This window comes from Seriola lalandi, unplaced genomic scaffold (assembly GCF_002814215.2).
Source record: "Seriola lalandi dorsalis isolate HSWRI2012SDOR001 ecotype SW California unplaced genomic scaffold, Sedor1 jcf7180002054677, whole genome shotgun sequence".
Lineage (NCBI taxonomy): Eukaryota > Metazoa > Chordata > Actinopteri > Carangiformes > Carangidae > Seriola > Seriola lalandi.
This window is the reverse complement of record NW_019525230.1, coordinates 565,983-582,759: the sequence shown is the minus strand read 5'-3', so window position 1 is coordinate 582,759 and position 16,777 is coordinate 565,983. Positions and strand designations below refer to the sequence as shown.

Sequence of the window (16,777 nt, the reverse complement as noted above, 5' to 3'; positions counted from 1 at the left end):
TATGACGGGGACCTATCTATAGCTTTGACATGGTCCCGAGCAGACAAACGGCTCATTTAACAATCCAAGCAAATACTTTATGTTAAACCAAAACCCTTGGTGCGTGTTCTTTCGCCGTTGGTTAGGGGACCATTTCTAAAAAAGTCGAGAGCGCCACCTAGTGTTCAAATTAGGAAATTGCTTTAAGGATGATCTGTATTTATAATGATAAAATAAAGTACAGCACCTGCATTTATGTTCAGTCACATCATTCGCAGTTTTGGAGTGGATGGTGTCAACTATACTATTTTATCACAGAGCTGCTTCTAATGAACTCAAATATGGGAAACATTAAAAATGATGTAAAATTATCAAATCTCTTAGATATATTGATGTCTGTATAAAATGGTAGCATATTCTGATATCATAGAGTATTAAAGATATATAGTAGCCTACATCAAAAAAAAAAAAACTGGTAGTTTGGTTGCAGCAGCAAAGTCATATTTCATTTAGTACATTGTGTATTATTTGATGCCTAACCCATTTTATTTTCAAGTTGAATCCATGATAGTTTTGACTGAAGAGTCATCACAGGTGTTTCACTCTGATATTGATTTGATGCACTTGTTTTCCTCCTCATTATTAACCGTTGTCTCAGAGTGGGTTTGTGCTGATGGGCTCGGTGTGGACCACCCCTCACTGCGGTGCAGTAGTGAAGGATAAATATATCCCCCTCCTCCTCCTCCTCCTTTTCGTTGAGTCCGCAACATCCTGACTGGCCGAGGCTGGGGATCGCAGGCAGCGGCAGCGACAAGCCCCCTCAAGACGGATGAATTAGAAAAACCTGCTGTAACCACCACCACCACCCCCTTTTTCTTTTATTTATTGTCTGTATTGAAGAGTCGGGCTTTAAACACTGCTGCCCTCCTCTTGACAGTGTGAAGCGGATACAAGGTTAGTAAAAACAAGTCTCTTTTATTTGTGCATAGGGTTAAAATATAAGAGTAAAAATCGATGCAAAGGGGCCTGTGTGTTTTCGGCTCTATGTTCATGGAGCAGTGGATTTGTATGCAGGACGCTTTGCTGAAGTCCTGCTCAGCCATGGTTACATCTTGGCATGGAAAAGACTTGATAGTCCAACTCCTTTAACTTAAACCCAGAGAGCATGAGTCTGACACACACACACACACACACACACACACACACACACACACACACACACACACACACACACATACACTCAACTAGGCACAAGTGCGTTACTCTCCACGGGAAAGTAACACTCTGTTTGTTTTCTTACTCCGATGCACCATTCTTGGTCATTCCAGCCAGTGCTAATTATTCTGTGAGGTGAGTCCCCGGCGCCTCTCAGATCACATAGCACTGCAGCTGCCCCGCTGCACAGCAGACCAACTGCAAGAGCTATAATAGGAAGGAGAGGTAGGGTTGCGCAGCTGACGGTGCTGATTCCGAGGAGCCAGAGCTCTGCAGTCCTATTTAAGTCACCGGCCTGTCGATCTTAAAGGCTTATTAGTAAAATGTCGCCTCTTTAAAAACACCTTGGTCTGTATCTGACATGAAGAACCTGTGTTGATGTGTGTTGGCACAAAGAGCATCACATTTATTCAGCTTAATGTTTTTTGTTTAGGCTGTTTTTCCACTGGGCTATAATGTACATAGTTAATCATTGTCAAGGTAATGGTGGTATGAACTGTGCTGATGACTAAACTGAACAATCAACTGTCAATATATTCCAAACCTTGTGTGTTCTGTCTTCTTATTAGACACATTTTTAATCGTTAACCCCACAGAGTCAGTATAAAACAACATACATGCTTTCATACTGATGCCTCAGGCCTAAGTGAAACTTAACATTTCCCTTCAGAATAGACACTGGTTCAATAAACCTTGTTAAACTCCCTGCACATATTTTTTTTAAAATGTTCTGTTACCAGCTTTTAATCTGTCTATTTCCATTCATGCTCATACTGTTTGCCTTCAGTCAGGTCTAATATTGTGTAGCTGATTGCTTTTCAACCCGTTAGGTTCCCTGTGTACTGATTCACCATGGGGATCAAGGCTGCCCTCCCCAGATATGAGCTGTATCTCTACACAGCTGTACTCGCCGTGGCCTTGATATGGGCAGGCAGTTGGATATTTGAAGCTTCAAGTGGTGAGTGCATGACGTGTCAAGAGATGTCCAAAGCACATACACACTGTCGATGCAGACTAACTCAAAAAAAATCAATAACACAATGTAGGAGGTTTAGTGAAGTTCACTGAAATCCATTCATATCTATTGAAGAAACAGCGAATGGACACTTTTAGGAGTTGAACCGACTTTACAAGTAGAAAAAAAACACACTCCAGTCGACTCTTTTAATTCAATATAATCACTTACATGTAACAATGTGAATTTATTATTAAAATCTGCATCTAAATAATGAGATCCCGTCTTAAAACACTGCTCTAGTTGCCCTAAAGCTTTGGGGAACTAAGTCCATTCAGCAGATTAACAGGCAGCCCTCTCCCCTGAGGAATTCCTGCAGGTTCCTATTAATATGAAGACAATTTTAAGATGGTCCAGTTACTTTCTAATTATTTTCCTGATGGAGATATTTTAGTTTAAGAATCAGTTACACTGAGACAACTAATCCCCAAACCCCTTTATCCTGAAATGATACCAAATATTTGCATGCATTCAGACTCTAAAATGCTAAAACTAGCCTCCTCACACACGGATCTGAATGGACTCAGTGTAATCTGGTGAATGGTACAGTCTGCCACAGTCTGTGCTGTCAGATCGGCCAGGGCAGAGTCATGCCATTCATTATTTTGTCCCGATTCTTACAAGTATTTACACTCTGTGTCTTGAAATGGTCATTTACGGCCGCTGGGTCTGTGGGTATTCACACTGCACAGGTCTGCACGCTACAGCAGCACTGTATACTGGCAATACAAGTCTGGCCGTGTGCCCAGACATAAGAGGCTTTCCCTGACTGACCCTCACATTTTCATATCCTTTTTCATGGCCATTAGTGTAATCAGGCAAAGCTGGCGGAGCTGCTGTGGGGGCGCGTGCCAATCACATTTGTTTCTGTGAACTGAATGTTTCAACAGCATTGCCACGATTCTGATTATTATCACGCTTATTTTTTTCCTCTTATTGTAATTTCAATAATTTCTGTGGCGGAGTTTCGTTCAGGTTGTGCAGCAAATTAATCTCCCACAACCAGATTATGACCGTATGAGGGAAGATGTCAGATTCAAAAATAGAAAGCTTCGCAATGAGGGTATTATGTAAGATTTGATAGTATCAAATGTACTCAGTGTGCTCTCACACCTTAAATTCACTATGAATAATCCAACAATTGCACCAAAGCTGAAACCTGCAGGACCGTTTCCTCTGGAAGATTATTTTAAAATGTTCAGTGTATACATAGAACCCAAAAATAACTGTCCTCAGCCTAGAAGCTTCACTGTAGGTTGAAATCTTAATGCTTTATTCATTAAACACTATTTCTAATGCCCCCTTACATAATCCTTTATTTTTCCTCCTGTATTCAGAGAATGTAAACAGGAAGGCCTTCAAAGAGAGTGTGAAACCAGGATGGCATTACTTTGGCAGGAAAATGGTAAGTTACATATATATATATATATACACACACATATAGCCTATATATATATATATATCTATAGTTTCATATATAACCCTTATATATATCACATTGTGTTCTATAATTGGGTTAACTGATGCAAAATGTCAAAAGAGAGCGGTTGCCACGTGTTAGTGATGCAGCGTCCTTTTCCGCAGGATGTTGCAGACTTCGAATGGATGATGTGGTTCTCTACATTCCGCAATCATATCCTTTTTGCTCTCACCGGTCACGTGATCTTTGCCAAGATATTCACCCTGGTAGCTCCAAAGGTGCGTGCATGTGTGTGGTGTAGTGTGAACGTCCATGACATAGCACTGTATTCTGCCTCCATACAGGTATAACTGCATGTCTCTTTTATATATATATGTATATATATGTGTGTGTGTTTGTACATGTGTGTTTGCACATATCAAGGCTAAACACCAGATTTCATTTGAGATGTGCTATAAACACATGAAACTCAAAGCTACCTTGGATGTGAACAATATGCCACTCTCTATTCTCTATTCTATTCTACTAAATAAAGATAATTTGTAATATTTGTACCTCAAGGTCTAACACATGATTAACCTGATGCATGAGCACGAGCTGCATCTGTTAGACTGTGATGGTGTGTGTTGATTATACCCATGATTATTTCCTGTGAATATTTTGACATATTTAAAACAGTTCAATATGTTTTAAACATGTTTTCTATCTTGTTTCATGCTTACATTGAAGATTGGTATAGATGGATGTAAGGTAACATTAATAAACGTGTGAATTTCATAACGTTTGTCATGTGTTTCATTTAAACCATTTGATGTCTGGACAGTGTGTTCGTTTTTTTTTCCCCTCACAACTTAATCTTTCCGTCCCAAAGTATATTCATTGTTGTCGACACAACAGTGTAATTGTACTAACACCACTCTCCGTGTGTGCTGCATTAAATTATCAGTTGTACGAAACTGTTGTCATTGCATCACACTGATGCTGGCCCCTCTTTACCCACAGCACAGATCCTTGATCTTTGGTGTGTACGGTGGTTTGGCCGTCCTGGTGACGATGGGCTGGACCTTCGTGGCTCTGATTCTGTCTCACTGCATCATACTCTACAGTGTTGCACTGGTCAAGATGAAGTGGATGTGCTTTGCAGCTGGTCTCGCCACACTGGCCTCCATCAAGCTGGAACCCTATAACTCCTGGCAGGTGAGTGGGTGGTTCCAGGTTCACACCTCAGATCAGCAGTCAGGCTGCTCCACGCGTAAAGTGCAAAAACACCCAAATCCAAGTCGCTTGATTTAGAATGAGCGGCAGAAATTTGAAGGAGATGTTCATCTTGTGAACTTTATAGACCAGAAGAAGGATCTTAATGAAAAAGGTAGCCAGTGGAAATGTCAGAGAGCTGAAGTGATATGATTTAATTTCCTGCATATTGAAAGAGCAGAAGGCGTTGTATGGCTTCTACAGGAAGAAAAGGACAATGCAGTGTGGTGCAAAGGATTGTTCAGAGTCGCTTTCAGTTACAGTTTGAATTGTAGAAAAATTATATAGAGATCCTAATGATTAAATCTTGGTAAACAAAGACATTAAAGAGCATGAAGGTGATAAGAATGATCCACAGGGAAAATCACGTTACAACAACACGAGACGGGCAGAGAGGAAAGAGAACAGATAAAGACCTATTCGAATAAAATCAATAAAAATAAAATTTTACGTTAAAGAAAACAGAGAGATTACATTAAAAGCTATATACACAACAATACCTTAGACTTATAAATATATATATATTAATATATTAGCAAATATTTGTGCATAAGACAAAATAATCCTTATATAAATAAGCCTTGATGTGTCTCCTTTACATCATATAAATATGGATATGTATGTGTAAGTTTGAATAATAAATACAATATACATAAAAATATTTTAGTGTGGTGTTTTATAATAATACAATACTATGAAATATAAATAAATATAATTCAATATAATCAGATGTTAGATAGGTTCCTTCTGATTCTTCTATTAGTCCTATTGTGATATTAATAGTAATATATAATTGAGAACGAGGTGTTGTTGTCCATATGAAAATGTTTGAGGCTCAGAATAAGTCCGACTCCTCCTTTCAGGAAACCTTGGTGACCGGCTCCTTCGACCTGCAAGACATCCTGTTCTACGGAGGCTGCGGCTTCAGCATCATGCGCTGTATGAGCTTCGCTTTAGAGAACTGTGAAAAGAAGGACGGCAACTACACATTCTCTGACCTGCTGAAATACAACTTCTACCTCCCCTTCTTCTTCTTTGGACCTATCATGACCTTCGACCAGTATCATGCCCAGGTGAGGATTTTAACATTAAACTAAGTGTGGGGCGAGGACACATATGTAAAAGTGAAAAGCGAGCGGATTTGCCAGTAGCTATAAAACCATCACTCATGATTGAACATTGTGAGAGAAAGCTGCTGTAACACCCACATGCAGCGTCTTTGTAGGACAGCTGATGCAAATATGCAAGATGCTGATGCGTTTATGTAACTCAATTTGAAAGTCACGGACAGAGAATGAAAACAACGATTCTGTCTCACTGCATATGAAAACAAATGAAGATAAAAATGTTATGAGCGCAAACTATTAAACTAGTGTCAATGCCCATTTTAAATCATTTCAACTGGTTAAAAGATAAGTATTATTACTAGTTACTGTTGCTGTTAATACTTAAAGAATATCAGTTTGCATACGTCAATTACTCGAGAATATCGTTCCAACAATAATGAATAACTATAATTACTATGGTCCTATAATTCTGCAAAACAAAAATGGCTTGTTCACGTTTTTCATTCCACAGGCGAACAACACCAAGCTGACCCGCAAAGAGAGGGAGATGTGGAACATCACCACCAAGGCTTTGTTGCACCTGGGAGTTATTATGGTGGTGGACGTCTTCTTCCACTATCTTTACATCTTGACAATCCCCAGTGACATGAAGCTGGTCACCAAGCTGTCTGACTGGTGTCTGGGTGAGTTATGGGTAATAATAAAGGGTCTGTTACAGCTGGTACTGACGCTTGTATTTTTCCCTTTTTTTAAATACTCAATACTCAATTTGCGTAGAGTATATATAAGAGTATAAGAAATACAAATGATGACTGTATAACCTCAAACTGAATTATTTTCATAGTGGAGGTGATTGTAAAAAGCAGTGAGACCATGACGGACACTAAAACTTCACTGAACCCCAGACTAATAAGTTCAATGGTAGATATTAATAGATATAAATAGATAAATAAAAAACTCCATGCATCACTTTTACTCTGTTTTCTGTGTAATTGCACAGTATGTGCTTTATAAAACATGAAATTCTACCACCATTAGAACTTGATAGGTAACCTTGCCTGGTCTCCACATGTGCCTTTGCAGCTGGCCTGGCTTATTCCAACCTGGTGTACGACTGGGTGAAAGCAGCCGTGATGTTTGGCGTCATCAACACTGTGGCTACACTGGACCACCTGGACCCTCCTCAGCCCCCCAAGTGTATCACCATGCTCTATGTGTTCGCTGAGACGTACGTGTGACCTGCACTAGCTGTGTGCGATCCTCATAAATCAGTGTGTAAGTTTCTTTGTCGACCTTGTTGAACCTTGTGTGAAAATATTTACATGGAACATTTCTGTCTTTTTTCAGGCACTTTGACAGAGGCATCAATGACTGGCTGTGCAAGTGAGTGTTTGAGTTGAAATGTGTGAGTTTAAATGACAGAACCCATCCCTTAAAAGATGATTTACAGTCTTCGTTGCATTAAATGTGAGTTGTAATATTGCAGGTATGTTTATGACTACATCGGCGGGGATCATGATAAAATCTTCAAAGAACTCTTGGCAACCATATGCACTTTCGCTATCACCACCTTGTGGCTGGGTCCGTGTGAACTGGTTTACATCTGGTCCTTTTTCAACTGCTTTGGCCTCAACTTTGAGCTGTGGGTGGCCAAGTTATTCTCCTTTCCACCGTTTTCTACCCTTGAGGTGAGGGACACGATAAACTGAGTCTTTTTCAAATGGATATTCAAGCAGGAAACAAGTAGACACATGGTAGATTTCATTTTATACCCGATCCCTGAGTGTGTTCCTGTGTGCTCTGTTTCTAGGGTGTTATGGGTGAAGCTATGTCGCGCAGGATCCGTGGCGTGTTCAACGCTGCCAACTTCTGGGCCATCATCCTCTACAACGTTCTCTCCCTCAACAGTTTGGAGTTTGCCAAACTTGTGGGCAGGAGGCTGATTTTCAAAGGTAGGGAACAACAAGGGTATATTACATAAAGTAAAAGCTTTCCTGTCACTTCCAGTCAAAGCGGGAACAACTCAGACAGACATCAAAAGCAGCAGAATCTCAAGGGGCACCATCCTCCGCAGATCACATGACTTTAGCATCGTCTTTGTTGCTTTCTTTCAAATAGAAGGAAAGACTCTTTACAGCCGAGCATTGGGAATCAGAGGTTATTCACAGGATTATCTGCAGCTGAACATCTACTCACAGCGCAGCACAAAGACAGCTGCATTCCTTTACAGTCATACCTTTCACTTCTGATCTCTTCTCATTTCTCCTCTCCATTTCCTCCGTCTGTCCCTCCTCTTGTCTTTTATCTTCCAGGTTTCCCTCTGTCCACCCTCTCTGTGTTGCTTGTGACCTACTGTGGTGTTCAGCTGGTGAAGGACAGGGAGCGACAACAAGCTCTGCTGGATGATCCCGAGCCGCTGAAGCCGGTCGATGGCGGCAAAGAAAAAGCTGAATAAACAGACAAGAGTTTCACAGACTTCATGGCCGACAGCCCCCTCACATTGTTCCATCCTCGGCCTTGCGAACTGTAACTGAAACAGACTGTAACAGCCAGTCAGCACCTGCATTGTTCAGAAGCCCGTGTTTTTTTTGTTTGCTTTTGTTTGTCAGAAGCGAGGCAATGTTTTGAACTGTGAAATATCCTCAAGTGCACTTGCTGTAGATAATCGCCACGTCCTCTGGCACAAACCCACCGATGGTGCATTTTCTATTTTATCCGAACACAAGATTGTTTAGCAAATTATAAGCCTGCCGAATATTTTAGGACACTATACTGAATAGTATATACAAGGAAATACAGTAAAGGAAAAACTACTGTTCTCTGTGTAGTTGTCTCCTGTCCATTTTTGACTTTTCTCAAATTTGGACATTCTTTCTTTTTAAAACAATAATCGTCAACATGATTATTTTTAGTCAGACGGTGTCTCAACTTTACTTTAGGCGTCTTTCATTCTAATCATATCTAACCACACTGAAAGGGTTAAAAACTTGAGAAAACTTGAACACGAATGAAGTGCAATGAAGCAAGTAAAGAAAGGGTGCTGAGGGTGCTGCACGTTGCTTGCAGCTAATTTTGAAGTATATTTGCTCCTATGTCAAATACAAGTCAGGATGTAGAGGATAGTTTATTATAATGTTGACTGAGAATGTATTCAATCTCTCATAGTGTCGAAAACTGAATGTAGTTCAGCTATCTGGAGAATGAGAGCTAACTCCACTACCATCCGTCCACAGGAGATTACAGTAGGTGTGACATTTCAGGATATCTTTCTCCTCCCGCTCTCGCTCTCTCTCTCTCTCTCTCTCTCTCTCTCTCTCTCTCTCTCTCTCATGATCCAGGTCCTCAGTTCGCTATGAAAGGCAACAGGCCCAGCAGGGAAAATGGGTCAGTCACATCCTGCCTGTCACTAAAGCAAAGCCTGCTGTGTGTCTTCACTGCAGCAGATAGTCAGGAATAAGTTTATGCAGGTTTTAATGCCTTTTCTCACTGAACGGTTTTTATTCAAAACTGTTTAATTCAAAATATTTGACTTGAAATAAAGTTTTGTTTTTAATCCGGAAGTGTCACGTCTCCTATGAGTTTGTTTTGTTGTTGCGTGTGGAGGAAATTAAAATCTGTGTATTGTTGTTTGCTTTCAAGGCTGAACGTGGTCTCCTTTAAAACATTTAACAATTTCATTTTGTTTAAACAGATGGAAATCTATTTGTTGGATGCAGTTAATTATGACTGTCAATCCGTCTTGTGATGAGACGTCGTCATCTGTCGCCACAAGATGGCCCAGTTTGACCAAAACTGATCAATGACTGCTATCGACCCATGCCACTACTTTAAGATATTAAAGAAGACATTAAAGGCCCAACAACCCCTGGCAGATAATCATTTACAATTTGATATTTTGGCCTCATCACGTCCTTCAAAAATAAACCAAGGAGCAGGGACACCTATTTAAATTAAATGCTCAGAAATGATCAAAACCTTTTACTTTACAATATTCCCCGTGTGCATGGATGGAAGGAGAAGATTTAATCTTCCACAAATGAGTTTCCTTCTCTCCTTCATGTCAGATAATCAGTTTGGTTTTCATTTACATTTCAGGTGAGGGATAAAAACTTTCCCCAAAGTTCCTCTTCGGTCGTCACTCCCTCCTTTTATAATACGTCTGTGGTTCGTCACCAAACACACTCAGTGACACTTGCCATTTTCAGCCAGAAGGTGCCAGTGTTAGTTTATCTCTGGATCAATGAGTAGGCTACAAGTTATGTATCAGACTGTTCTAGATGCATTTAGTAAGTCAGTCATATTTGATCTATTTAATATAATGATTCCATTTATGAGTCAATGTTGAATTATTTGCTTTGTTTAAAATTGTTCAAATCTTCCTTCCATTTTTTAAACTTAGTTGCCTTTACATTATATATATATATATATATGCTTTTTAATCATGCGGGGACCACTGTGGTGACCGGATATAGAAGGAACGATTAATGTAACGTTCATTAATAATTGGGAACATGTGCCAAGTGATGTGGTGTATATACTGTATACATTATACACTGTATATACTTCTGTTATTTAACCTGAGGAAGGTTTGACCGAAAACATTTCTTCTTTTCTAACTGATAGACAAATGTAATATATCCACATATATTGAATTTCCCATATATGAAATATATGTAAATATAAAATAAAAACACATAAAAAATTATATAAAAAAACACAATTTCATATATTCACGTATAGCCCATACAAATATGTATGTTTATGTATGTATGCTTATATTATAGACATATGTTACATATACATATATAATAAATATATAAACATAAATATATATCGATCCCAAAGCCTGTCAATATATGTTGATGTTTTATACAGTAGGGTCCAAAGTCTGAGACCACCTCCCCACAATGGGAAAACTTAATTAATAAGAAAAACATATATTTGTGTTGTTTTAATAAACTTGCATTTATAAATTAAATATATATCGTTAACATATTTGGTCGCAACAAAATCCATCATTTATATATTTTTAATAAATACAAATTTTACAATAGGTATTCATATATCCAGAAGATGTGTATATGTATATCAGGGGGGGTTTATTATGTAACGCGCTGGTCTCCTTAGAACCACTGTTGCCTATACAGTGTGCAGCACACACTGCACCTCTGCTGATGTCCACACACCAGCGGAGATACGGGTCAAGCCAGTGTTAGATTACATAGACAAAACAACTTTATAAAAGTGTGTCATAATATCAAAGTAATGAGATCCAGTCATGCTGCCTGGTGAGTTGTTCTACAGGACTGAACATGCCGTCACCCCCGCGCCTAGTCACTCAGCTGTTTGCGGGGGTCTGTGTGGTGCAGGAGTGGACAGGTCCTGTTTCCTGTCCACCAAAATGGATTCCTCAGCTTTGTGAGGGTCCTGTCTATAAATACCCGTGACTTACAGAGTGACTGACAGTCACAGACAGCTGCAGCCAGCAGCCGACCAACCCGTGGAGCCGATCCACAGCCATCTGAGCAGCCCTGTGAGAGGCTGACAGTCCTGCTCTGTCGTGGGGAGTAAGTAGGGTGCCCACCAAACCCAACCAGGACCAGGCGACAGAACAAAATGGCTGCCCTGACTATAGACCCGGTGGAGCAGCCCCGGATGTACCAACAGACCCTCCTTCAGGACGGACTGTGCGACCTGTTGGAGAATGACAAGTTTGTGGATTGCGTCCTTAAAATCCAGGACAAGGAGTTCCCATGTCACCGCTTGGTTCTGGCAGCCAGCAGTCCTTTCTTCAAGGCCATGTTCCTGTCTGACCTGGAAGAGAGCAAGAGGCGCGAGATTGTCCTCAAAGATGTGGATCCAAGTGTTATGGGGATGATCCTGCGCTACTTATACACCTCTGACATTAATCTGACGGAGCAGAACGTCCAGGATATCTTCATGGTTGCTAACATGTACCAGATCCCCTCCATCTTCTCCGTGTGCGTGTCCTACCTCCAAGAGAAGCTGGTGCTGGGAAACTGCCTGGCTATCTTCAGACTCGGGCTGCTGCTGGATTGTCCCAGGCTCACCCTGGCTGCTCGAGAGTTCATCTGCGAACGCTACCAGGTTGTTGTCAGGGACCAGGACTTCCTGCAGCTGCGCCCAAGTGAGCTGGCCATTATCATCACGTCAGATTCCCTCAATGTTGAGCAGGAGCAGTTGGTGTTCGAATCCCTGATGGACTGGGTCAGACATGACGAGACAAACCGGGTTAAGGACCTGCCAGAACTTTTGCACTGCATCCGCTTTAGGCTGATACCTTTGGATTACTTCAAAGAAAAAGTGGAGCGGCACCAGTACATCCGGTTCAGCCAGGAGCTCAAGAAGGAGCTGGAACTCGTCAAGGATGCTCACAGAGGGCGTCTCCCCAAGCCCAAGAAGCCCAGCAGCGACGGGGCAAAGGAAGGCGAAGGAAGTGAAGACGAGGAGGATGATGATGAGGAATTGTACCTGCCGGGTATACTCAACAACAACCCGCGCTTTGGGATGTTTGAGACTGACCTGATACTTATGATCAGTGACACGGGGACTGTGGCCTACGAACCAGCAGGAAACGAATGCTTTGTGGTGTCAGAATCCACAGAAATTCCCAAAAACCACTGCAGCCTGGTCACCAAGCAGAACCAGGTGTTTGTTGTCGGAGGACTTCTCTACAACGAGGAGGATAAAGACGAGCCGTTCAGTTCCTACTTCCTACAGGTACCATGACGACCACCATTAGCTCTGTGTAATTAGACAACAAATTGCTTTCCTTATGATTTCTTATTAGAAATCCTGTAAAAACCCAGTTTAAAATGGATGTAGAAAATGCAGATTTCTTGTTTTTATTTTTACTCACGTGTCATCTTCTTCATCTCCAGTTTGACCCAGTCAGCTCAGAGTGGTTAGGGATGCCCGCACAGCCCACCCCTCGCTGTCTGTTTGGGCTGGCAGACGTCGAGAACTCCATCTTTGTTGTGGGAGGGAAGGAACTGAAGGAAGGCGAGCACGCCCTGGATTCAGTCATGATCTACGACAGACAGTAAGTACAGACACTAAACTTAATATGGACCTTTAATACTGGCAGTCTACTTTCACCTAAGTGCATTCAAACAGTCAGTAATGCCCATTCAGAGCAATTAAGTATAAAACCATCACTCTCATGGTCACAGTAAAGGCACTACATATATTATCTATAGATACAGCAATTGTTACAGTGCATTTATGGTAAATTCAATGGATTTTTATGTGGTTTATTTATCATAAGATTTCTATACCGATAAGGGAATACTTGGAGAATGTGGCTTCAATGTAGTTTCTTAGATTCCTGAGCATTTCCATTAATTATATTAGAATTATCATGTGAATCACCTTTATTACCTGCAGAGCCACTGCTAATATGTTATATGTATATATTTCAATGCATTTGCTGTGTGTTTTTGTACACAGGTCATTCAAATGGGGGGAATCGGACCCTCTGCCTTATGAAGTATATGGCCATGGGACTGTATCACACAAAGGTCTCGTCTACGTTATCGGAGGAAAGTCTGGGAGCAAGTACGTACTCCACATAGTCGTTAACTTAATCTACAACCTGATAATTTACAGTTTCATTATGCATCAGAAGTGTATTTTTACACTGTGGGTCCATTTGGTAAAAAGAACATTGTTTGAAGTTCCACATTCAATACCTCTATGTGTGAAATATATAATCTTTAAGTTGGGGATCGACCGATATGGTTTTTTCAGGGCTGATACCAATACCGATTATCGGCAATCAAGGAGACTGATAACCGATATTTGGAACCGATAAGCCAACACAAAACTACTGCTGAGTAAGGACACTCACTGTGGCGTCCAGGTGTTTCCATTATTTAGTCCACCCCATTTATATCAGTGAAAGTGAAACAGCTCTATATAATGTAATACAGCTCCACACACTACATCCTCCATAATGATCATACAGTTGAACATTATAACCTTCATGAAGGAGGATTTACTTCAGGACTGTTGTATTACTCTACATCAGTTTTAGCCACATGTTCCTAATAAACTGACAACTGAGTGTATATTAGCAGGTGTATGCACAGACTGCAAAGAGCCTGACTGGAATTACTTGGTTAATTTCGGTGCTGTTCTTCACCTGTTAACTGATACACCTGGTGGCCTAAAGAATCTCTTTAATTTAATAGTTTTATCATAAATTATTATTACTTTTATTTCTTTTTATCACGAAATAAGAGAAATAAATAATAAATAAATAAGATGTTTTCCCCCTCCCCTTTTTAAAATGTAACATGTTTACAATTTAACTGACTTACTTTGTACTTTTATCTGAGAACATTTTGACATATTTTACTTCTAATGTAGTAAAATGTCTTTTCAGTAACAGCTGTTAGTGACCGGTCACGTGCTGCAGTCAGGAGTTTCTCATCAGTGTTTATTGCTGCTCTATCTTATCACAGGTGATGCTTCCCTTTTTTCATCACAGTGACTGACTACCTGCTGTACATTTAAACTTACACTAGTTCTGCTCCAGCACCCAGAGCTCTCTGCTCCTTTAAGCGACTTTCACTAATTCAGCAGTTGTTTACATGATGTTCAGATCAGCTAGTTCCTTTAGCTTAGCAGCTAGCGCTAGCTTCTCTCTCTCTCTTGCTCGGAGTGTCTCGCATCAACAGATGAACGTGTTCATCAGAGTGTGGTGCTGTTGTAACTTCAGTGTAGAGGACTGTGATGTTTGTCTTCAGTGATGTCTGCTGTCTTACCTTCGACACACAGCTCCGCTCGTTAACTTGGAGCCGCTCTAGTCCGTGTCCGTCCCACAGCAGCCTTCAGCGTGATAGGCTGTTACTCGTGACGTGTAACCAATCAGATGGCGCAGTGGGCGGGACATTGCTTCAGACTTCTGAGTGCTGGCTGCTGACCAGAGACATGCAGCTGTAATTAGTGCCAAAGTAGCACATTTTTAAATTAATTTATTTTATCGGTTATTGCTTAAAAAAAAAAAACGATACCTATAAACAGAATTTGAACTGAATTTTCCACCTAAAGTGGGTCGATCCCAACTTTGAGTTACTATAGTTCATTCTAATCTTCATTTTGTAACAGCAAAAAATAAAAAGAGTAGAATGGTAAAAATCAAAGCAGCAGAAGTCCAGATATCCTAACAGACTTTTATCCTGATATCATCATTTTAAAAAAAAAACTTACATACAATACACAGCTGACAGTCTGAGTAGTATTGACAGGTCAACTGAACTTGAAATCAGCGGAGTGCCCCTTTAACACACTGTTTTACATGTTTTTATGCAGGAAATGCATGAGAAGAGTCTGTGTCTATAATCCTACTAAGTTTGAGTGGAAGGACCTGGCTCCTCTGAAGACGGCCCGCTCCCTGTTTGGTGTCACCGTTCACAAAGACCAGATTTACGTGGTGACGGGGGTCACGGACGCAGGCCTCACCAGCTCTGTCGAGGTCTATGACATTGCCACCAACAAGTGAGACAACTGTGTTTTTTGTTTTTTTTATATGATCCACTTTATCTAACCGTTATGAGGTGAAGCATCTGTCCACATAAGTGAAATGACTCGCCAAGCATGAATAGCAGATCATTAGGTCATAAAACAGCACTCATTGTACTGCTGTAGGTGTCATACAGTAATATAGTAGCTTGTTTAACACCATCATCACTTCCCTGTCCTGTTGTGCTCCAGGTGGTCGGAGTTCACAGAGTTCCCTCAGGAGCGCAGCTCCCTGAATCTCCTCTCTTTGGGAGGCTTCCTGTACGCTGTGGGGGGCTTTGCCATGATGCCCAGTGAAACCAGTGAAGAGCCAGTCCCAACAGAGATGACTGACATCTGGAGGTAACAGTCCACTAAATTACCTGGGTTACACTGTAATTTAAGTCCTCCAACTGAACACTTCCAAACAGTATACGAACATTTAATGAAGAACACATTATAACACAGTTGTAAGCAGATGTAAGGGCATTTTTGTGAAGCATTACTATTGGTGAAGTGCTGGGAGACAGACAATGTTTTGTTGGTTTTGGCATTTTCACAGGGATTGTTGAAAATAAGGAATATATAATAAAACGAGACTTATGACACATTACAATTATGGCTGTATGTCAGTTAACGTTGTTATTAATGTGCCTTTCCTTTGACAAGTCCAAATTTCTGCAGTGAAAAAGATCTATACAACTTCTATATGTAAACATATATATCAAAAATTAGTTTGGGTCTAAAAAAAATTATTTTCATATGAAATCATTCTCTGTACACAAAAGGCATTGAGGTTACATGTATTATTACTGCATGTTATCTTATCATGCCACAGGGCACCAAACACTAACACGTGTATCTTTCCCACAGGTATGAAGAGGCAGAGAAATGCTGGAACGGGATTTTGCGAGAGATCAGCTATGCAGAGGGATCCACTGTTCTCCCAGTGCGTCTCAACACTCTGCGTCTCACCAAGTTATAACTGAGTTGAACTGCCACGTGGTTATTGATGGAACATTAGCATTGAAGTGAATGAGTGTATTCATTATGGACATTGGCCCAAAATCAGCATTAAATTGTTTTATCTAGTGTTTTACAGCAGGGGGAGACAGATACATGCTAAGGCTAAATAGGGCTGCAGGAAATGGGATAATTGTCATATCACACCAAATTTCTTTTATAAAAAGCTGAAATGTTGATTTGTACATCTGTTTTTATTATATTGTTTCATAAATTTTCTTTACTACCCGTTTGCTTTATTTAAACAGAAATAAAGATGAAGGTTGATTCTGTTCACTT

General features: G+C 40.5%; 2 protein-coding genes across 4 annotated transcripts; both read left to right on the top strand.

Annotated features, from left to right (window-relative positions):
- Positions 1 to 720: 720 nt before the first annotated feature.
- On the top strand, positions 721 to 9,510 carry hhatla (hedgehog acyltransferase like, a). 3 transcript variants are annotated; one of them, XM_023421893.2, is made up of 13 exons: positions 721 to 933; positions 2,025 to 2,152; positions 3,547 to 3,614; positions 3,794 to 3,907; positions 4,359 to 4,379; positions 4,632 to 4,826; positions 5,747 to 5,956; positions 6,462 to 6,633; positions 7,034 to 7,178; positions 7,298 to 7,333; positions 7,437 to 7,638; positions 7,761 to 7,902; positions 8,263 to 9,510. In XM_023421893.2, the coding sequence occupies exons 2-13, from the start codon at positions 2,047 to 2,049 to the stop codon at positions 8,403 to 8,405; spliced, it is 1,554 nt and encodes a 517-aa protein (XP_023277661.1). In that variant the 5' UTR covers positions 721 to 933; positions 2,025 to 2,046; the 3' UTR covers positions 8,406 to 9,510. The 3 variants fall into 3 exon arrangements, with proteins under 3 accessions (XP_023277661.1, XP_023277662.1, XP_023277663.1); XM_023421894.2 differs by having other exon boundaries at positions 2,002 to 2,152; XM_023421895.2 differs by lacking the exon at positions 4,359 to 4,379.
- Positions 9,511 to 11,276: 1,766 nt separating this feature from the next.
- LOC111666529 (kelch-like protein 40a) lies at positions 11,277 to 16,770 on the top strand. Its single transcript, XM_023421881.2, has 6 exons — positions 11,277 to 12,691; positions 12,853 to 13,013; positions 13,421 to 13,528; positions 15,287 to 15,472; positions 15,689 to 15,838; positions 16,349 to 16,770. Exons 1-6 carry the CDS (start codon positions 11,567 to 11,569, stop codon positions 16,458 to 16,460), a joined length of 1,842 nt encoding a protein of 613 aa, XP_023277649.1. The 5' UTR covers positions 11,277 to 11,566; the 3' UTR covers positions 16,461 to 16,770.
- The last annotated feature ends 7 nt before the right edge of the window (positions 16,771 to 16,777 follow it).